Source organism: Vitis vinifera, chromosome 15 (assembly GCF_030704535.1).
Source record: "Vitis vinifera cultivar Pinot Noir 40024 chromosome 15, ASM3070453v1".
In the NCBI taxonomy this organism is placed as follows: Eukaryota; Viridiplantae; Streptophyta; class Magnoliopsida; order Vitales; family Vitaceae; genus Vitis; species Vitis vinifera.
This window is the reverse complement of record NC_081819.1, coordinates 17,583,017-17,603,752: the sequence shown is the minus strand read 5'-3', so window position 1 is coordinate 17,603,752 and position 20,736 is coordinate 17,583,017. Positions and strand designations below refer to the sequence as shown.

Below are 20,736 nucleotides of genomic sequence, written 5' to 3'. Positions count from 1 at the left end.
CACGACACTGCCAACAGGCACTGCATGACTTGTGGGCACGTCGTGTGACACTGGCAACATGTGATGCCATGCTCATGTGCTTCAATTAAGTTACGGGCTCCGACACTCTGAATCTTTCCCTAAGTCGCCAGAGGCTTTAGACGAATTTTTCAAGTGATATAACTTTTCCTTCAAAACTTTCACTGACTTCTATTGAACAGCAGAAGCTAAAACGGGCACATAAAAATATTTTGTATAACTCAAAAAAAAAATGCCTTGTGCTTCCAATAAGTCTATCCAAACAAGACTTATGTCACGCAAATTGTGCGACATGCAGGAAAAGCTAGAGAGGTAGATGTCTAAGGTGAAGAGAAGTGACGAAAATGTACAACAAACATGAAGGATGGTTTAATTCAAGTCAATCAGAACCCAGTTGACCCAACTAAGGAAGAGTATGATGCATTCTCATCACTGGCTGTTGGCCTCTTCTCACCATCCCTGTTTGATGCTCCATTCCCAATTTTGGGAAGTAGCCCTGTTTCTAGACCAGCCATATCATGCAACTCTAATCGTCGCTGTTTTGCTTCTTCTATATCACCTTCCCAGCAAGTTTCAGAAATAATTTCAAGTGCTTTCTCCATCTTATCCTCTGTCACAAGCTCTCCATTTTGCAGGAGGACAAGGTAAACTTGTTCAGCAGAAGCCTTCCGGATCTAAGGGAGATAGCAAAAAACCAATCCATCAGCAAGGGACAGTTTATTATATAATTGAGAGGCAAAATTTTGAGGGTTTAAAATTCAGTAAAAGTGATAATATTTTGTGTGCACCACATACCTTGGGATATCTATGGCCCAGGAAAGTGAGAAGATGAGAAAAGGCTCGGGTGTTGACGGATTCTGGAACGGAAGCAATATACCCTAGTATTGCAATGCCAGCATATAACTTGGAGAAATCCTTTGTCGCCTTCAATTCCACTGCCAGAGAATCCAAAACACCAGCACAGAAGATTGGAGCATGGCCCTGGAAATTGAGATAGTCAAAATCTTAAAAATGTGTTGACACCAAAGAATTAAAACTACTGACATAAAATTCCATAAAGGAATCAGGATCATGCAAAAACCAATATTAGCTTAATCTTTCTGATTACAAGAATTTAGTCGGATAGAAAATTTTATTAACAATTTCAGAATTGCATGAAGGGTTCATTGTTGTCCTGGACCATCTAACTGTCCTGTCATTTTCACCTTGTTTCTATTGTTTGGTCTTGGTATGGATTGAAGTAGAACAGAAAATAAACTAACCAAGTCCAGGGAATGCATTCAACCAACATGGGAAGTCAAACCAAATATAAAGTTCACTTGAATGAAATGATAAATTTTCCACTGACATGCCTGACAAGGGACACCATTTATCTGGCATGCTTTCACATCTCAAGAAATTGAGACTTCTGAATTCAATCTTCTAGGGAAACATGAATTTATGAACCAGTCTATATGTCAGCGAAAAAACTGAGCTGATAAGATCTAGAAAAGAAAAAATAATGCAAGTGATCAAAAAATTACTTTGATTAAATTAGTAATTCTTTTGCATCAGTAAGCCAGATTTCAATTTAATGGCTTGAAAGGTCAGGATTGTCTGTGTATTCTAGAAAAATGCATAGAATTGGAGAAACTCTTCTGGTTGGATGAAATGATAGATCCTATTACAAAAAATTAAATTTTAATATTTTAAGAAATGCCTCTACAATAAGCATGCTTTCATACAGTTAACAATGATGTACTAATAGAATCAAACAGAAATCTTCAAATTGATAGCAAGGAACAAAAAATTGAATGGGAAAAAAATTGAAACATTCTATCGTCTGTGAATTAGCATAGCAATAAAAGGAGAGTGTCAACTAACCTCCATGTTCAATAATATCTTTTTGCTGAAAAGAATCTCAATGGTCTGAAATACAGAGGTAATTTCATTAAAAATAATTCATCTGAAAGAAGATAGGGCCTAAATCTGAGAAAAAAGTATCTATAGAAGAGTGGAAGTAGAGGTGTAAACATGCAAAAGGAATCATGGAAACCCATATAAATGCACAATATGCAACAGAAAAGTATAGGCAAGGAAGGGGTGATGTGATTTATATTTAAATTATCTAGACACATGCAAACAAATTTATCTCATGGTTTTAAAAGGGAATGCAGCAACCAAATAATCAAATTCAGGTAATTTCATTATAAAGCTTCAAGGAATAAGATATTTCTGTGGAGTAATCTAATAGATAACCATGAAGATCCTCTTAATATAACAGTACAGAGAAGTGTGATTAAAAAAGAATGAGTCCCTTCTAAAAAGAGAAAAGAGAAAAAAAAAAAAGTGGGAGTGATGCAATACCAAATTAAAAGAACAAAAGCTGGTTCAGAATATTGACTGGGTTTTCATCCAGCATAGGCTATTGAAATGCAAAAGATGCAATAAATATGAAAACAGAGAGAATCTAAAAGCTGAAGATATATCTTTTTTTTTGTCAAGGGATGAACCATTGCAGAGTCTAGGACCACAAGATATAGCATTCCACTTGGTTTAATTTCTCATCAATCACCTTTTTCTTTCATCAGTTTCAATTCTCAATTTTCATTAAGAAATCTAAATAGCGGAGAATGGCAACCCTGTACAGGAAACTGCATAGTAGTGATTAAAAAGTGCCTTCTGCATTAGGTGAAATATGGAAGTAACCTATGCCCCAATGGGTAAGGAGAGAACAACGCATTGACCCAACCATGGCTAGAATATGGATGTCTAGAGATGAGCAGTAACATATTCTTAAGGTTTTGTTTAAATCATTATGATTTGTAACAGAAGTTCCTTTGTGCTGACGGGTAATAGATTCAAAACCATCAGCCAGAGTAGAAATTGAACAGAGATCCAGAGTGATTAATGAATATCCAAACAAAAATGGAAAAATTGTAACAGCCTGTAACCTTTCATACTTTACAAAAGACTCATCAGATGAAACACTGGCCCAAAGTGGTCCATCTGGAAAATTATCAGTTGAATCTGCCTGTACCATAACACTATATACATAGTACATGAGCAAATGGATCTTCCTATACACAGGCACGGAAAATATCTATAGAATTAAAAAGTGATTTTGACCACTTTCCTTTTCTTTCTTTCTTTCTTTCTTTTGTTTTTTTTTTTTGACATACAGTGTATGAGTGGAACAAAGACAGCAATAGCAGGGGAAGAATATTTTTCACATGGTTGTGGCATTTTAAAATTGAGAAGAGGACATTCAGAGTTTCAGGAGAAAAACAAGAATCCCAAACTTTTTACTGCTTCCTTTTTCTTCTCTCCATTTTGTGGTTACACTAGCATCAGCATAAAACCAATCATGTAAACATGGAAGATTTCTGATATTAATGGTCCAATAAATTAACAATTCCTAAGTTATAAATGACATCTAAATAAAATCTCATCATTGAACAAAAAGCAATAGCAGGTTCCAAAATCACCCATATGATTGGGATTAAATGGCATTTACAGGAAAGAAAGCATATAAACAGCCAGTTCTCCATGAATTCTGCAGTTGCCAATCACGGCACACCACATCACAATACCCAAGTAATCTTTTAATCATCCAATAAATGAAAAAGTAAAGCAAGGGAATTACTAAATTCTTTGTAGCAGAATGACCAAAAATTCCTGATAGTGTGACACAGTGTCTCAGGAGTAAGTTGCAGAATGACTTGACTTAAATGGGCCCAAGGAAAAAGAAGGGTTCATGCTTATAGGAGCTTCTAAGTGAAGTTACCTTCAAAGTGGGTACAATGACTCTGTCACATCTCTTGTACTGTTGGAGAACCCAAAGAATGTCAGTACATAGCTCATACTCTCTTGAGCTTCCTTCAGTATGTTCAGTCTCAGGGGATTGAAGATACTCCAACAAGGCAGTTATTGAAGCCTTCCTCAAGGAATCTTGCAACCCACCAATAGAAATAACTAAGCCAGATAGCACAGATCTACTATAACAACTAAATTGAAGCAACTGTACGAATCGTGGGTACGAAAAAGTGGGTACCTGCAATAAAAAACATAAAGGCCTCTTTGTCATGCCCCGAATCCAGGTATTACATTCTTTGTTAAAAAAGTTAAATTAACCAAGCAATCTGAACAAGAATTAAGATATACTTACCCCCCACTTTAAATCTACTTCGTTAGGAACAATTTCCTCTAGCTTTTCCCTGTAAGGTATGAATGGGATAAAAAACATTTTATTGTGCAAAATCCTCTGGAGAGCTTTTGCAGCTGCTTCCCTTAATTTATCCATCTTCTCTACAGCTTGCTTAACAATGCCTCCAACTAAACTGGTAGCAAGATTTGCATCAACAAGTAAGTGGGACTGGTTATTCTCAACAATGTTACTATTAGGCATCTTCGAAACAGAATCATTTTCTTGTGACTTTCCATGGAACCCCATGGAGTCTCTCTTACAAAGGATATATGTACATTTCTCAAGACCATCCATAGCAGCCTCACGAACCCAAGAGCCCACATCACCTCTATTATCCACAGAATAGTCATCGAGAGCTTTGAATAAACACATCATCACTTCATTCTTGATCAGAAGAAACAAAGACAAGTCATCCTCCCCAGAATGGATATCAGGATGTTCTCTGACCTGAGTTAATGTTTCACAAACAGATATGAGTCCTTTGACAGCATTTACCCGTGCTTCAGCATCCCTATCTTCAGGTTTATCCTGGAAATAGAAAGTATCCACTTATGAGACTCAAACATATATTAAGTTCCTGAAACATAGGAAATTTCACCAGTATTACTACAAAAACACTTCATCAAGTGCACCTCTATAGCACAAGAGTTACAAAGCTTCAGTAGTATAACTCTCCATCTTTTAGCCAAAAACTCATAAGGCAAAACACCAATGGCCAATGCAGATCCTCTTCTTGCAGCCGCATTAGGATCAGTCAACTGTTCCAGGTATTTTGATGTCATGTTATTAAGATTCTCATTATCCCCTTTGATAAGGTATGCTGGGACAAAATATTTTAGGGCTTGAACAGCAGCATTCTGTACAGTTCATGGAAAAAATATGTCTATTAGAAATTCAATATATTATAAAGAGAAATAAAACCTAATGAGCAAACAGTCATTGAGCTAAAAAAGAGACACCTGTATCTGGGAATTAGGATGCCTCAAATTCTCGTTGAGAGTATCAAGCAGAGTTCGTTTTGTCTTCTCTGGTACAAATAAACAAGCTAAAGATATACATTCTATAAACCGGGAAACAGCAGCACGCATTATCTCTCCACCCTTCCCACGATAAAGGCGTGCTTTCTCAATAGCAGTAACTATACCAACAAACCTTGTCTGCTTATCTGGAAGAAATATATGCTCAGGATCATGAGTTAGTTTGCAAATTAGAAGCTTGAAAGCAATTTATCAACCAATTACTTTTGAGTTAGAAGCAGAGACACAGGAGGTGGCAAAACTGTTTCGACTACTGGAAGAAACAGATAAAACTACCATATGAAATTTTACCTGGTTTTCCTTGATTGTTAAGGACAATATAATTAGTTTTTCTGAGAAACTTGGAACTAGGTAAACCATAGTCGTTATTGTAACACTACATTATACGATAACTTTCAAACAGAATGAAATATATGTTGGCATCCATCACATGGTGACAATACACATGTACAGTCTGAGTGATTGAGGCAATTACTAAGAAAAATTAATGCTACACATATTTCTTGAAAAGAAAATTGTTAAAGTTGTTTTAAATGTGCTTCAGGTTTTTTAAAAAAAGAAAACAAAAATCATTAGAAGGCTCTTCCTTGATTTCTTCATTGTAAATCAGTGAAGGCACGATGTCTCTAATTGCTTCCATTAATTGGTTGGGTTGTCGCTAAAGGAGGGAACTGTTTTTTTAATCCCGTTTTGGTTGTTCCTTGTTTCTGTTTTTGCTATTTTTTGACACTTGTTATATACTTCCTGTGTACTTCGATCTGCTATTTTCTCAGCACTTGTTTATAAACTTTTATCATTGTCTATCAAATAATAATTCAATACCATAGCAAATAAAGAAACCAAAAAATTTCCCAAATAGTTATCGTGCATTGTAGAAAATAGTTTAATTTGCTGCCATCTGACACTCATGGGGCTCCCAATCAATGACTAAGGATCGACTAGGAATGCCTAAATAGTCACTCTTAATACATCATAAGCTAAACAGGTGTCTGGTATTTAGTACTATTTTTGTAGCTAAGCAATGAAGAACTTGCCTCCCTTGAAACACCATTGCAGGGTTGCCATCCTAACAAATCAAGGAATCATGCTTGTATAGTCCCCCTCGTCCACTTGAACCCCTAAAATCTTTTTATCCCCAAATTTTCATCTTTATCCTTTCAATGTATAAGTCTTGTTTTCTTATATCTTTATCAGTGTTTCCATTTTATTCTTTTATTCCAGCCACTGCTCAGCCATCCAAGCTAGTTCATCATTCATAAGGCTAATGTTTGCATCTGCACATATTCTTATTTTATGTGTCTAAATGTTTCCTTGCAATTCTAAATTTTAAACTGGTTTTTATTGTGGTCCTCCAACATCCTGTCTGTAAGCAGAAATTTGATCAAGTTTTAATATTTTGTTCCAGTTGTCTATCCTAAAGGAACTAAGCAGTGAATCTGGACTGTAAAATATGAAGGTATACATGTGTAACAATTTAGAAGGAAATTGAAACAACAACCTGTTAATCTCTCAAATTTTTAATTGCATTTCAGATTAAATAACCGCTAGATTGATAGAGCATGTAAGAGTACCAACCAGTTGAAAGAGCAAAACCACATTGATGTAGAGCCAATACAAGTTCTCCAGCTGCTAAGGTTGCCCCATGACGCATGCATAAATCAGATGAGAGGGTACATGGAATTAATTTTTCCACAACAAAATTTGCAAAATATTCCGGATCATACTTTACAAGAGCAGAAAGGGCCTCTGCAGCAAGTTCTCTCAAGCCTTTGTCCTAAAGCATCCAATAGAAGTTGTGCTCATAAAGTTGCAAGAGAACAATAGAACGACCATCAACAACAAAAATGACAATTTGCACAAAAAACCACTCCTTTAACAAAAGAAAACCCTCCTAAGATCTTTACAAGGAGAAGTAGACATAGGAAATAATGTATAGTGATATAAATGAGTTAGAGGACAAATAGTAATCTGTTAAAAGCTAGCCAAAACCATAAAAAAAAATACTGCAAGACCAAAATAAAGTTGTAGAAACAATATGTAAGAAATGACTTGAAGCTGAGAGAAGGAAGAGAGAAGAAGGCAGGAGAAAGAAGGGAAGAGAGGACATGAGTGGGGAGGAGGGGATATCATCACGATTTTCAACAGCTAACTTATTGATAATTATGTGGTAAACTAGCATAGTATTTAAACAAGTCCTGAAGGTGATTTAGCCACATGTTACCCACTGGTTGAAATTAGCTGTGCACACAAGGGAATATCACATCAAAAGGCATATGTCAACACTCAATTCACATTTTGAGTACAATTCAATTGGAGACAAATTCAAAAAGTACATAATATTATGAGCAATTTCAATCTCAAGATTTTTTGGCCCTGTGATGCAGATCATCGTTAAATTCCAAAAATGGTAATATTTTGAACTTTGATGTTCAATTGATGGCACCAATAGATCAAAAAGAAATATTGGTAAGTTAACATGGGAACAAAGCTAGAAGCTCATGATTATCAAGCAGATACTCCTGTTCCCTTTCTCTTCTGTATCTCAGTGTTGTGCAGTCCTGATGCATATGATTTTAATATTTGAATTATCCAATCTTTCGAACCATGGTGTTTCAGCGATGGCATCAATGGGCCAAAAGATATTGGCACCTCAACATGGGAACAGGCTTGGAAGTTCATGGTTAGTATCAGCAGTAAGCACAAACAAATGGATTGGGAATAAAAAAAACAAGGTCATTGACACTACTTTTGCTTTCTCCAAATAGCAGGTCAAAAAGTAGTCCAAGACTGAGCAGTTGGCTCACCCATCTAAATGTTTTTAAGTAGCCCATTTTAGTTAATTATTCTTTAGACAGATTGCAAGGAAAATTCTGCTAAAGATTAGGTCTTAAAAAACACACTCATTTGATTAGGGAAACTTTGGTTGCTTCCTTATTTATTCTACTGTTCTTGGAGTTTCAAGTTTCAAGCTGGGTAATTCAAAAGTGGACATGCTAGTAGGGGATTGATAACTTTTTACAGTGTTTTCTTTTGGATTAACCTCTGCATTTGTTTTCTTTCCTACTCTCTACTGCCTTCTCCTTTTGTAAATCTTGCCTATGATGAGAAGTACTTCTTCATGTCTTTTGTATTTTTCTTAGAACAAAAGTTAAATCAATAATCCTTTTATTTTGAATAAGTATCCAATCTGGTACATTACATGCACCTGTTGCAGGAACATCCTTTTGAACAACCAATTTTTCTATAAGTTTAAGTTTGTAAAATTTGGGTTGACAATGCATATGATGCCCTCTAAAATTTGCTTCTTTTTTTGGGAGCTTACACATGGGTTTAGTAAATTGGGAAATAAACACATACAGTGGGGAGGCTCGAACACATGACCTCCCACCAAACAAGGCTCTAAGAACTTGTTGAACAGACAATTTTCCTACAAGTTTAAGCTTATAGGATTTGGACTCACAATATATATGCCCTCTAACACATCAACTTACAGTAGCAAAACGCATGAGCAACAAAAAATGAAGCTATGAGGAGGACTCAATAGAGGAATAGTATGGACAAGAAAAGAAATCTGGTTTTACAGTATTCCTTGCACAAAATTGCTTGAAAAAATATTTTACAACTTCTAGACAACTTACTCATACAACCAATCATATTGTGGGCTGAGATCATAAGTAGACTCAATACATCATGCATAACACAAAATGAGTAAGGGCTGGCATTAGAGGAAATAGATGTAAGATGTGGTATTTTATAATCCACATTTTTGGGCAAAACTTGACTTTTTCATTCCAGAAAGAAGCCCATTTGTCTTCTTATCACAAGAAGGGGGAAAGAAATCAAGATGGAGTGACAAAGTCAAAGTTTTGCCCAACAATGCAGATAGAAAGATAAAGAGGGGGCAGGGGAATCACAAGTTGATCAAATAAACATCAGTGTCCATTCTCAGAGAATGAAACTTGGAAGAAGAAAAACAATTTTGGCATTGGAGCATACCCAGTGGCAGATCTTGTTATACAGCAGTTCCTCCACAAATGGATACAGATACCCTTCATACTGAGCAATGCCTACAGCAACATGTAGATAAGAGTTCACTCGCGAGGAAAGTGAAAAATAGTCAGCGGCATTCACTATGTCAATTCCATGTGGGTAGTTCCCTTGTCTTCCAACATTCTCTTGGAAGGCAGCTGCAGCTGCTCTTCTACAGTTAACCTGAGAATTACATGTCAAAAGCTTCGCATGGAGGTACAACATAATCATGACAATATCTCAAAGAGGAGGTGTATGGAACAAAACAAACAAAATTTAATACACCTCACGGTCATAGCAGGCCACTGTTAAAAGATGTGGAGCAAGCTGTTCTAGTATTTCTTTCATGTCTGTGTGATAATACGCACGGCCAAATGCCCAACAAACATAGGCAGCAGCATCACGCACATGGGATCCAACACTATGTGGACCTCTTCGAATATCATAATGTAGTGCCTGTTAAGAAGAACTATTAGTGATCAGTATGTTGTAGTAGCAGCATCTCATATAGAGAAGGATGAAAGCTCCCTCAAGAGGGAGTGAAATAAACAAACAGACCAAGTCCCATATCAAAGTAATAACTAACTACAAAGCCACAACATGAAAAGCCAATCCCAAAAAACCCACAGTGAAAATAAACCCCTAACAAACTCAAGGAGGGACACCTCCAGATCAAGCTACCACCCTTCTGATTAGTCAATCTTGGCTTCCAAATGAAGGCCATCACATCCTTCAAAAAAAAAAAAGAAAGAAAGAAAACCAAAAATCCACTGCATCCATTCATTGTACCTCAACAACTTCTATCCATGGATGCCCAAGAGATCACAACTGAGAAATCCCCTTCCCTAGCCCCTGATGAAGAAGCCTTTTTCAGAACTTCCAAGAGTTAAGAATTCAGCCTTTATAGCTTATCCAAAACTGGCTAGCTTGGAAAAACCCAAGGAAAACTGAACAGCTTATCTTTTTGAATCTTGAGGTTTGAAAATGGAACCACTGACAATTTTCATCCATTCATGGATTATGAACTAAAAAATCAAATGCATTGTTATACAAATAATAATAAAGATTACGATCAAATGCCCTAGTGACAAATTGCCTAGTGTTTTGCAATATGACTCTTGACAGTACATTCCAATATTATAGGAGAGCAATAGCACCACAATAGGGACAACTATTGCAAAATAGCTCCTAGTTGAATGTGTCTTTTGAAATTTTTTAGATTGAGACAAATTAACCAAGTGGACAGCTATGTGAATCTACCTGAAGTACAAAAATGAAACAGACTAAATTTGAGTCAAACCAAAAGCCATGTTGCACATGTAGTGGAGACAGAACTCAAAGTAAAGAAATTCGCAAAGGGCATATTGCCTCATACATGAACTAGCGGAGACAGATAAGGAAAATGGAAATGGAAAACTTGCAAGCAGAATTTTAATAAAAAATGCAAGTCAGATAAGGCAAAGAAGAAAAATTAACTTAATAAATACAAAGAATACAGATTTTAATGATTAGATAAGAACTTCAAAAGAGACTAATTATCTTAAGGAATTGCCATTCCATAAACATTATGCATTATTAGTTACACAACCTTCACAACAACCGGTACAACTTTGGGAAAGCTGATTGGTAAGAGCAATCCCCTACGTGCCAGTTCAGCCAAAGCTAAGCAGCCCCCATGCCATGAACCATCTCCCTACAAACATATGACGTATCAGTATAACATTTAATTTCTCAAAATTGGACAAAGATAAACAAAGGAAGAAATGAAGAGTCATGGGCATGGCAATGGTATTCCCAGGTATATGTAACTTCTAAGCTTTTGTAACATGATTGCTGGCCATTTTGGTTACAAAATTTTGGAACAGACAAAAGGAGGCAACTGACCAGCATACCTCGCCTGGTGAAAACAGTTCCAATACAGATGACAAAACCTCATCCGAAAGGGCAGATGTCAGACGTGAAGTTATGCGACCAATACCTTTTGCAGCAGACCAACGCACTACTGTATCCTGCATTAACATCGATAACAACATCACGTGGACATATGAAATTAATAAATGAAGAGACTGAGACTGGGATGAAGTATATTTGACCTAAGTCATGCCTGCCTACTGATCCAGATTCATGTGAAACATCCATCTATATTTTTAGAGGGCATTTAAAATTTATGCCTCAAGCAATATGACTAATTGGAAATGCATCATAACTTAGGTTCTAGGACTCACACCTCAAGAGGGAGGTGAACATGATCTAAACTCTATGCCTCAAGACCCAACTTACTTTGAGGAATGCACTGCTTTCATTAACCCAAAAAGAATAGGATCCCACTAGTGAACTAAGACTAAATCCTGGTTTTATCATTTCCCATTATACAAGTGTGTGGGTTCTTATTTCCAAGTATATAGAGCATGTATGCATCTTTCAGTCCCTGTTAACATAATAGAATTTCCTATTATACTAAGATTAAAGGATTTTTTCATCAGTTCTCATTATACTGAAACCTTGTTTCTTAGTTCCAAAATCTATAGAAACTTCAAAATTTTCTTGAGGCTCTATCTACATAATGGGACTACTCGATAGGTATAGTGATACAGGAAGCACCACAAATTTTCATGACATAAAAACATCAAATTTCAGCATTTTAGCCCCATAACTTTCTCAATGTGGGATGAACCATTCACATGTGCATTTTTTTTCATCAATCTAAATCTCTCCATAATTCTCCTTCATTTATAAATAGTTCTCACATACAAGTCCACCCTTATGCTTCACTTATATGAAGATCACATAACCTCGATTCACATCTTCATTTTTGTTGCATAACAGATAAGTGGGATTTGCTTTTGTGAATATGCTCAACATGCAAAATTCTTAACTAAGTCACACAAGCTTGAGGAAGTATATATAGTCACACACTCTAAAGGTCAAATAGAAATCCATGATTGACAATATCTCCAAGTAGATACCTTCTGAAGAAGCTCATGAGGTACCATTACAGGAAATGCTTATGAGATCTCACCAAATACTCATCAATTTCAAACCCAGAAAGTCAAGAATTCATCCTAGCATCAATCCAAAGTTTTCACCATAGAAACTACAGTTTTACACAAGAAAATATCAAGTTCATAACAGAATCACACCCTTTTTACATACCGTATCTTTCAACCCTGTAAGTAGCATCTCAATAATCTCTTCTACAATATCTGGAACATCCATATCTTCTTCATCTTGCAGGAAGCTTGAATTTTCTCCTTGACTTGGGGAATCCATATCCACACCATGATTGCATTTTCCAGACGCATTCACAGAAATATTTTCCCCAAGTGAGCTGGTTTTACCCTGCATGGAAGGATTGTGGAAAAGTTAAAGGAATCCTACCAGATAGTGTTTTAGTTGGTACCCTATGAGAACTATGCTTTTAATTGATTTTGTAGTAGAAAGAACAATGCTTGTAATCGATTTTGTAGTAGAAAGAACAATGCTTTTAATCGATTTTGTAGATTGGGTGGGGTCTAGATGAGAAAAGGAGAATATTTTTTTGTATTTTCCCTGTGTTAGACTATACCTTTTGTTTTCCCTTTGTATGGAACTTGTGTACCTTGGTGTATAGCTCTTTTCATTAACATATGTATTAGCATTGCTTACTTATAAAAAATAATTAAAGTATATAACGCAAAATGTTTTAAATGCTGGTATCATGGAAAAGTAAATGCTAGAATCATAAATTTTTTGGAATTTCAGGTTCAGCGTTACTAACCACATAGCGCCAGGAAGGTGAACGGTAAGGGAGGCAAGTAAGCCCAATCCTCTGAGTCAACTTCACTAGATACTTGCGGAGTAAAGGACTCCGAGCTGCAGTACTAGACTTCATCAGTATTGAGATGTCATTCCAAACAATAGGAATCACATCATGTAACACTTTTCGACTACCAGCCTGCATAACAAAGCATAGTAAAGATATCTAATAATGAAGATAATGAAGGCAATAATAAATCAATAATGAAGATAATGAGTTCACAAGATTTATGCCATCAGTCTTGTGTATGCTACACATAATTTGGGAACCATTATAATAATGGCCCAATATTGGGCTCCATAAACCATGGCTGGTCTAATTGCTGTCTAGATAAAGTTTCCCTATAAGTTTTGTTGGGTCTAATATCACAGGACACACCACAAGAAAATAAACACTTGAGTCATCCAATTATCACTTGTGATCAGAGCTTCATGAGTTAATTTACAAAACCCTTTCTACTAATTCAAGATATTAAAATCCTATTTAAAAATAAAATAAAATACAAAGTATAATAAAATCATTTTTAATTGATAGTGATGTGTGATATGTATACAATGCAATAAAAAGAGGCAACACACAGAAAACCATACCAAGAGGTCCAATAACTATGAGAAACTATAGTACAAACTCATCTAGAACTGCAAGAACACAAAAAAGCCAACTAGTCTGTAATGCAGGTTCTTGGTCTCTGTTTTCAACTCCTCCCCTTTATAGACTATTTTATTCTTTCATCCGATACAAAACTTTGAGCCACAGAAAACAAGGGAAAGGAAAAGAAAGCAAACTGCCGGTCTGTTGGTATGGGATACAATGATGAGAGACCTTAGCAACTGAAGTCCTTTACTCCTTAGGTTGTACATTACTTAGTCTGGCCACCATCCTCTATGTTGGATAGGACAAGGACAGGATAGGGAGTAACTATTGATCAACACATAAAATAAATAAAATCTCAAAGTCACTTCCACAGCACACACCCCTTGGTGCAACATGCTTGGTAAGACCAACTATCTTTAAATTTCTCCTCAAGAATGAGCAATTCCCTTCATTCAACAACTACCTACCCAACAGAAGGACCAAATAAATTAAAGAAGCTCACCAAAATGGCCATCCATGATGGTAGTACTTCCTAACAGTATAGACTATGCAGAACCAAAAGCAAACCTTGAAAATAGCAGCCAGTGCTTCCACAACGCCAAGTAATCGGAAGAGATCCATGACATCATCTGTGTTAGAAGACAGAACTTCATGTGTCCATTCAACAAAACTGAAGTGGAAACAATAAAACATTCTAGTTAAGTTTAAGCAGCAAAAGAGAATATTCAGCAGGATAGCTGAAAAAGATTTATGGTATAATGTGAACCTAACCATGTAGAGATTGGTAGTACATATTCTATATAGTAAAGTATACAGTACATCTTGGAATAATAATTAAAAACAAAAAACAAAGTCTCATGAAACCAAAATTTGCATCTGACAAAATGTCCCCATACTCACTCCCCACCCCACAGGGGAGGAAATAAGAACAATAGTTTGCATGTGACACAGTTACTTTTTCTTACATGTTTGTGCATCAATGAGACCTCAATCCATAACTCTTTGCTAAGAAGCATAATTTGGTATTCTAAAGGTGTTATACTGCTTCATTCAGAAGGAAACACACAGACGGATCATGTATGATGCTCATCTCATTAACAAAACAAAAATTATTGTATTTCTCCTAGAGATGCAAAAGAAACAATTATAGAAGAGGAAATCCATAGAGAATATGGGTAGATCAAGTTCCTAATGAATGGTTTCTGCTCTTTATTCAAACGTATAATATTTGACATGCTAGAGTACCAAGTGAGATTCATATTCCTGACTCGAGTAATTTGAGTCAGATCTATGAATTAATTGAAAATTTGATGCATATATAATTTAACAAACAAAAGATATAAAGATGAGCAAGGAACACAAACAATGAAGGATTCATTAGCTTCATAACCCAATGGCCTTAAGCAGAGTCACCAGACCCAAACCAAAAATTGAGCCATTCTAGAAGCTGGATCATGGATCACCAGTCCAATAGTTATGATGCAGCGTGTCGTGTTAATTTTTTTTTTTTACCATTGGAGTTTACTTCATATTAGAACATGTCTAGGGCAATGTGACTTATCCATTAGATGATTCATATCTCTTAGGTGTGTCAAGATTTTTGGTGACTCTTTTACGGTTTACACACATTTTCAATAGCTACAATTGAAGGTCACTTCATGCATAGCTGAGGATGGAAAGAGTCTAGGTTTGGTCATGCTGCACTTTCATCTTTCATCATGTGCATAGATACCAACTCAAATGTTCAGTTTGAGGGTAACTGGTTGAGCATCAAGTCCATGGTCATGCTTCTTCAAGTGTGCAGTTTATTAAATGGGCACCAGTATGTGGGAATTTTTGGATACATGGATGAGCAGGGTTATGCACCTTGGTTATTATGTCCCTATGCACATACTATATTTTTATTTATTTATTTATCAAAGTAGCTATACCATTTCACACAGTTTACATTAATTATCATGCACAATCTACATTGTTACAGATGCATAAAATGAAAAAAGAAATTGTCAAATATTAAACAAGGTAAAGAAATAGAGAAGGTTTTTTTTTTTTTTTTGATAGATGGTAAAGAAATAGACAAAGTTGCTTTCAGTCAATTGTTACAGGCAATGCTAGAATGACAATTGAACCATGCTTAAATCTCAGACCAATCATAAAACTATCCGAAATACTAGAAAAGTTTTTTCAACTTGCTGAACAACCTGACCCGATCCATTTGTGTCCAGTTTGGACAGCTACGCAAGGCCAGCTTTGAATTTTGTGAGTTTTAAGTCCAATTTTTGGTTTGTTTATACTGAGATATTGGAAACTGGACAAGTACTTATACCCTCATACTCCACCTAAGTAGCACCACTAAAACTAAGTGTAAATTTCTAGATGCATTATGAGAGAAACCTGATATCATATAACAAGCAACCAAGTGTAATGTCCTAGATGCATGATGAGAGAACCTGGTAAAGGCCTTTGGCATATCTGGTCGAGTTAGAAGCCTAGAGAGCAGCAGTCCAGCTATAGTGCGCATGGGGCCAGCATTTGAAAGGTAATCCTTAGAGAATGCTAATATCCTCAGTACAAGGGGAGCAGGCTCAAGTTCATCAAGAGTTTTAGAGTTTGCAATGCTAGTATCAACAGAGGAGATATCAAAAGGAACCAAGACGAGTATAGAAAGCCACAAAAGTATCACACATTTCGCCTCCATCTCTCCTGTACTTTCGTGCCGAAGTGATGTCACTGCATTTGTGTTATGGCATTTCTCCAACAGAGATACGGCCAGTTCTAAATCAGAAACCTGATGTGGGAAAAATTTAATAACAGCCTTGTACCCACAAACTGTAACCAGAGAATAAATGATGATGCAAACAGGTTTGATAACTTCAAGAATTTCATCAGAGGATACACCTAGTTCCTTTGTTTTAGAACGGATAATGAACATCAAAGGAGAAACTATGCTCTCCAGATAAGGCTCTAATAGTTGACCCTGTTCCTGATACTTGTCCATCTGCAGAACAAAAAAGGAATATTATCAAATATGCAAGTCAAAAAGGCTGTCATCACAATCAGAAGTTCATTACACAACATGACATAGAAAACTGAAGTATTCACACATGACATAAGTTGCAAGACAAAAGGAGGACTGGTCGTAACAAAGATACAGGACATGCATACATAGCCAGTCAATGTGTCTAAATTACCTTATTTTTTGCACTGGATTAAGCAACCAATATGTATTTACCTATGTGATCGGACAAGTTTTAGTTGTCAAGAGATCACAGAGAGGATATGCTGCTTGCAGGTTTCCAAATTGGTGCCAAGACAAGCAAATATGCATGTTACTTAAAAGCGTCTGACACTCCAATCATCAAGAAAGAAATTCAGTGTAACATTTCAAAGGTTTGCCTCTTTTTAGTCAAAAGCTGTTAACAGAGCTGGAAGGAGGCATAATGGATTAAACTGAAAATATCACTATAGGTATCACCAGATTATTCAAAATCAACTTGCAGGTAACAAAACTCTCATTTGCCACTTTCCAACAAAGAAACCACCTTGTGGATGACCCATGAAAACCCATCCTACCAAGATAATTTGCACTCAGTTTTCTCCCACTTCATCTACATAATTTGGTTGTAGGTGATAAAAAATTCACCACTTCACATCTTTATGTTGAGTTGGGCTACATGATGCACATTCTTGAACATGCACATGTATCTTAGAAGTGTAGACTCTTATATTTTGTAGGATTATCCACTCAGACAAGAATGGTCTTTCAGTCTTTCTCTACACGCTACACAGTGTACGAAAGACCTTTTCTATACAACTGTCTCCTTTATATCCTCTTACCTTATTGGGGGTTGTTTTCATGGCATATCCTGGTTGTTAATTACATTGTGAAGGCATGTGAATATTTTGTTGTCTATTTGTGGGTTTTCATGGGTTAGTAAAGACGTTGGGTCTGTTTGGTTTTTGGAAAGTACTAAGAAAAAAAAATGCTAATGAAAATTATTTTCTTACGTTTGATTTATCTTGGAAAATCCAAAAGAAAATCAAAGATAATTAAAATTAATTAAAACTTATGTATTTTCAAATTATTTAATCTTTATGTAGAAGATGGAAAAAAAAAAGTGAAATGAGTTTGAATGAGCATATCAAAATAATTTATTGACTTGAAATCTATTTTTTATTTTTTTGTCTTCTATTTTTCCCCTCTATTTTCTCCTCCGCATTTTTCCTCAAATTTTCCATGAACCAACATAGTTGTAATGCTTGAACTGTCTTATTATATATATATATATAGCTAAAATTGAGACGCAATCCTTGATATTCTAGCTTGTCAAAAAGGGTGTGCAATCTTGTTGTAGTTTCCCTCATTTATAGTATGTTTTGACATCCTAGCTTATGTATTGCTGCAGCTTTTAGTAGATGAACCTCAAAAATCCCTCTCATTGCTTGCAGCAATGCTTTTCTCTGTATCTCCATATGCTCCTATCCTCTCTCTCACATAATCACTTGTCATTTGCGCTCTTCTGCCAGGTGATATATTGTATTTCTTGGGGTTTTGGCAGAAGCATTGGCAATTCAGCACCAGTCAGGCCATTAATTAAGCCATTTTATACATAGTTCATGAGCTTCATTTTCGGAATTAAACTTAAATACCCTATAGGTCTTCCTCCAAAACAAAACTATTAGTGCAACCTTTAAATTTCCCCATCACTCTCGGTCCCGATAATCTTGGGAACTTTTTTGATTCATTTTCCCCAGAAAAAGCAATGCCACAGTGTCATCACCAGTTTACAGAACACGTAAACTCTGAACATACGACGATGTAGATCCATCACCAGTTGATAAGAGATAAAAGAATCAAAAACATGGGGAATGAAGTGAATGAACTTACAATGGAGCGGATCTTGAAGACCGAAGAGGGATCGGAGACGCGGCCATGGGAAACGATGTCGTTTAGGAGAGACTTAACCAGTTCCCACTCCATAAGGAAGTATTTCTGAAGAACCCTCTCTTTGGAACCATGCTCGTCATCTTCTTCCTCCTCCACTGCCTCCTTGTTCAGGCCTTCTTCTTCTACTTCTCTATTTGCCATTTTAGAGAGAGAAAGTCCTCGGCCTGCGCTGCTCTGTGTATAGCTTACTGGATGGGTGCGATGGGATCAAAAGTGTTTTGATTTCAAAAGTATTTCAATGTTTTACAAAACACCGTGATGTTGTAGAAGTATTTTGATAACTTTCAAAAACAGTTTCCAAATGACTGATCACCCTAAGAATTGTGTATTAGTTTTAGAAAAAAAAAAAAAATTTTAAATAACTTATCGAAATATTTTATTTTTTATATGTATTTTTTATTCATATAAATTTTTATTTTTCACATACATTTATTTTTGGGTCCATAATTTATTAAATTCTAGTGTTGTAATTGTTGGTAGCCCACTAATATTTTTTTCGACTAGCTTTGCTTGAGCATATCACAATTGTACCTATAATAAGATGTGTCTGAATGATTTTTCAACTAAACTTAAGTCAATTTTTGAAATAGACAAACAATAATTTTTATAAGGAACTGTTTTTCATTCTTGAAATTATAAAAATGTAACTTATAATTTATGTTTTATATTTATAAAAATAAAATGATTTAAACTTACATTATAGAAATATAACTCATTGAGCCTATAAAATTTTTTTATAATAATTCCGAAATTAAAAAAAAAAGGTGCAAATTTTTATACAACAAATTATTTAGGCTTGGTATGGATACAATTCCTATTTTTGGGTTTTAAAATATAAATTTCTATATAAAAAATAAAATTTTTATCCAAATAGTATAGACTTATTTTACATCTTTAAAAATCACTTTCAAATTTTAAAATTTGAGGTGGTAAAAAATATTAATATTTAAATTTTTTTAATTAGTTTTAAAAAACCAATATATTTTTAATCTAAGTTTTTTAGAGTTTTTATATTTTATGTAAAAATTATCACTATTTGATACTTAATTTTTATTTTATTAAAAAGTTAAAAGTCTAAGCAAAATCATAACTTTATTTAAAAAAATGAAAAAAAAAAAAAAGGATTTAAAGTTAACACATTATTTTAACATGCATTTGAAATTGATTTCAATCATTTTTCCATTTTTATATATCTCAATGAACTCATCTTTAGCTTTAAATTGTCGGTCAAATTTTGAGATCTCTCCTAAAAATATTTAGAGCCAAGGTGACCATCATCAAGGAGTTCAAGGATGTTGATTACCTAAAAATAGATGAACTCATGGATTCACCCTTGGACCACCTACGAAAGTTAAGAGTATTGTTTTGAATGTAATCCAAGAAGAATCCAAAGGTTTTGAAGTTGAGAGTATTGAGATACAAGATAGAAAAGTTGCAAGATTTGTTAGAAAATTAAAGAAGTGTATGAAATTTAGAAAATAAGAATAAATATAAAGAAAATGCTAAAAATGTAAATTTTGAACTAAGAAAATCAAATAAGAAGACCAGAGTGTCAAAAAAATAATTTGAGATCGAATACTTCAAATGTAAGGAAAGTAAATACTTTGTTGTGCAATGTCCTTCAAAGAAAAATGATAAGAAAGTTATGTACGTTACATAAAATAACCTGCAATCTTATTAATCAAGCGAAAATGAATTTATTGGAAATATGAATGTTTCAACTTCCATGTCTTTGTGATAAGTGTCAATAAAAAACCACTTATAAGAAAGAAAGAAAAATTACTCATAAAACAACTTTTAAGTTAAGTGAGTCTAGCGAGTGATGAGATGGACTTTAATTTTCCATTTAATATAAATATTTTTATACAAACTTACTCAGGGAGGAAACTCAAGTAATTTCTTTAGATAGCCTTAAGAAAGCCCATTCTTCGTTTTGGAGGAATGACTTCTCAAGGTCAGAAGAGACCCATGATCGTCTTGATTCCAAAAAAGAACTAAACATTAAATCCAAAAGAAATGAAATGACTTCATTTACAAGTTTAACATGTATTTTTAATGGATTGGTGAAATTGTAACCTTTTTTTATTTTAAGTCACCCATTTTATTACTTCTTATCTATTAAAATGTT

The 20,736-nt window shown here is 35.0% G+C and overlaps 1 protein-coding gene across 1 annotated transcript; it reads right to left on the bottom strand.

Moving 5' to 3' along the window:
* Positions 1-214: 214 nt before the first annotated feature.
* On the bottom strand, positions 215-18,906 carry LOC100259210 (tubulin-folding cofactor D). The gene is made up of 17 exons (XM_002274548.5): positions 18,549-18,906; positions 16,111-16,658; positions 14,228-14,330; positions 13,028-13,204; positions 12,424-12,609; positions 11,163-11,279; positions 10,859-10,963; positions 9,556-9,726; positions 9,238-9,453; positions 6,817-7,015; positions 5,164-5,369; positions 4,837-5,061; positions 4,166-4,732; positions 3,785-4,051; positions 1,882-1,926; positions 814-999; positions 215-692 (listed from the first exon to the last, which is right to left on the bottom strand). The coding sequence occupies exons 1-17, from the start codon at positions 18,747-18,749 to the stop codon at positions 402-404; spliced, it is 3,810 nt and encodes a 1,269-aa protein (XP_002274584.2). The 5' UTR covers positions 18,750-18,906; the 3' UTR covers positions 215-401.
* Between the last annotated feature and the right edge of the window lie 1,830 nt (positions 18,907-20,736).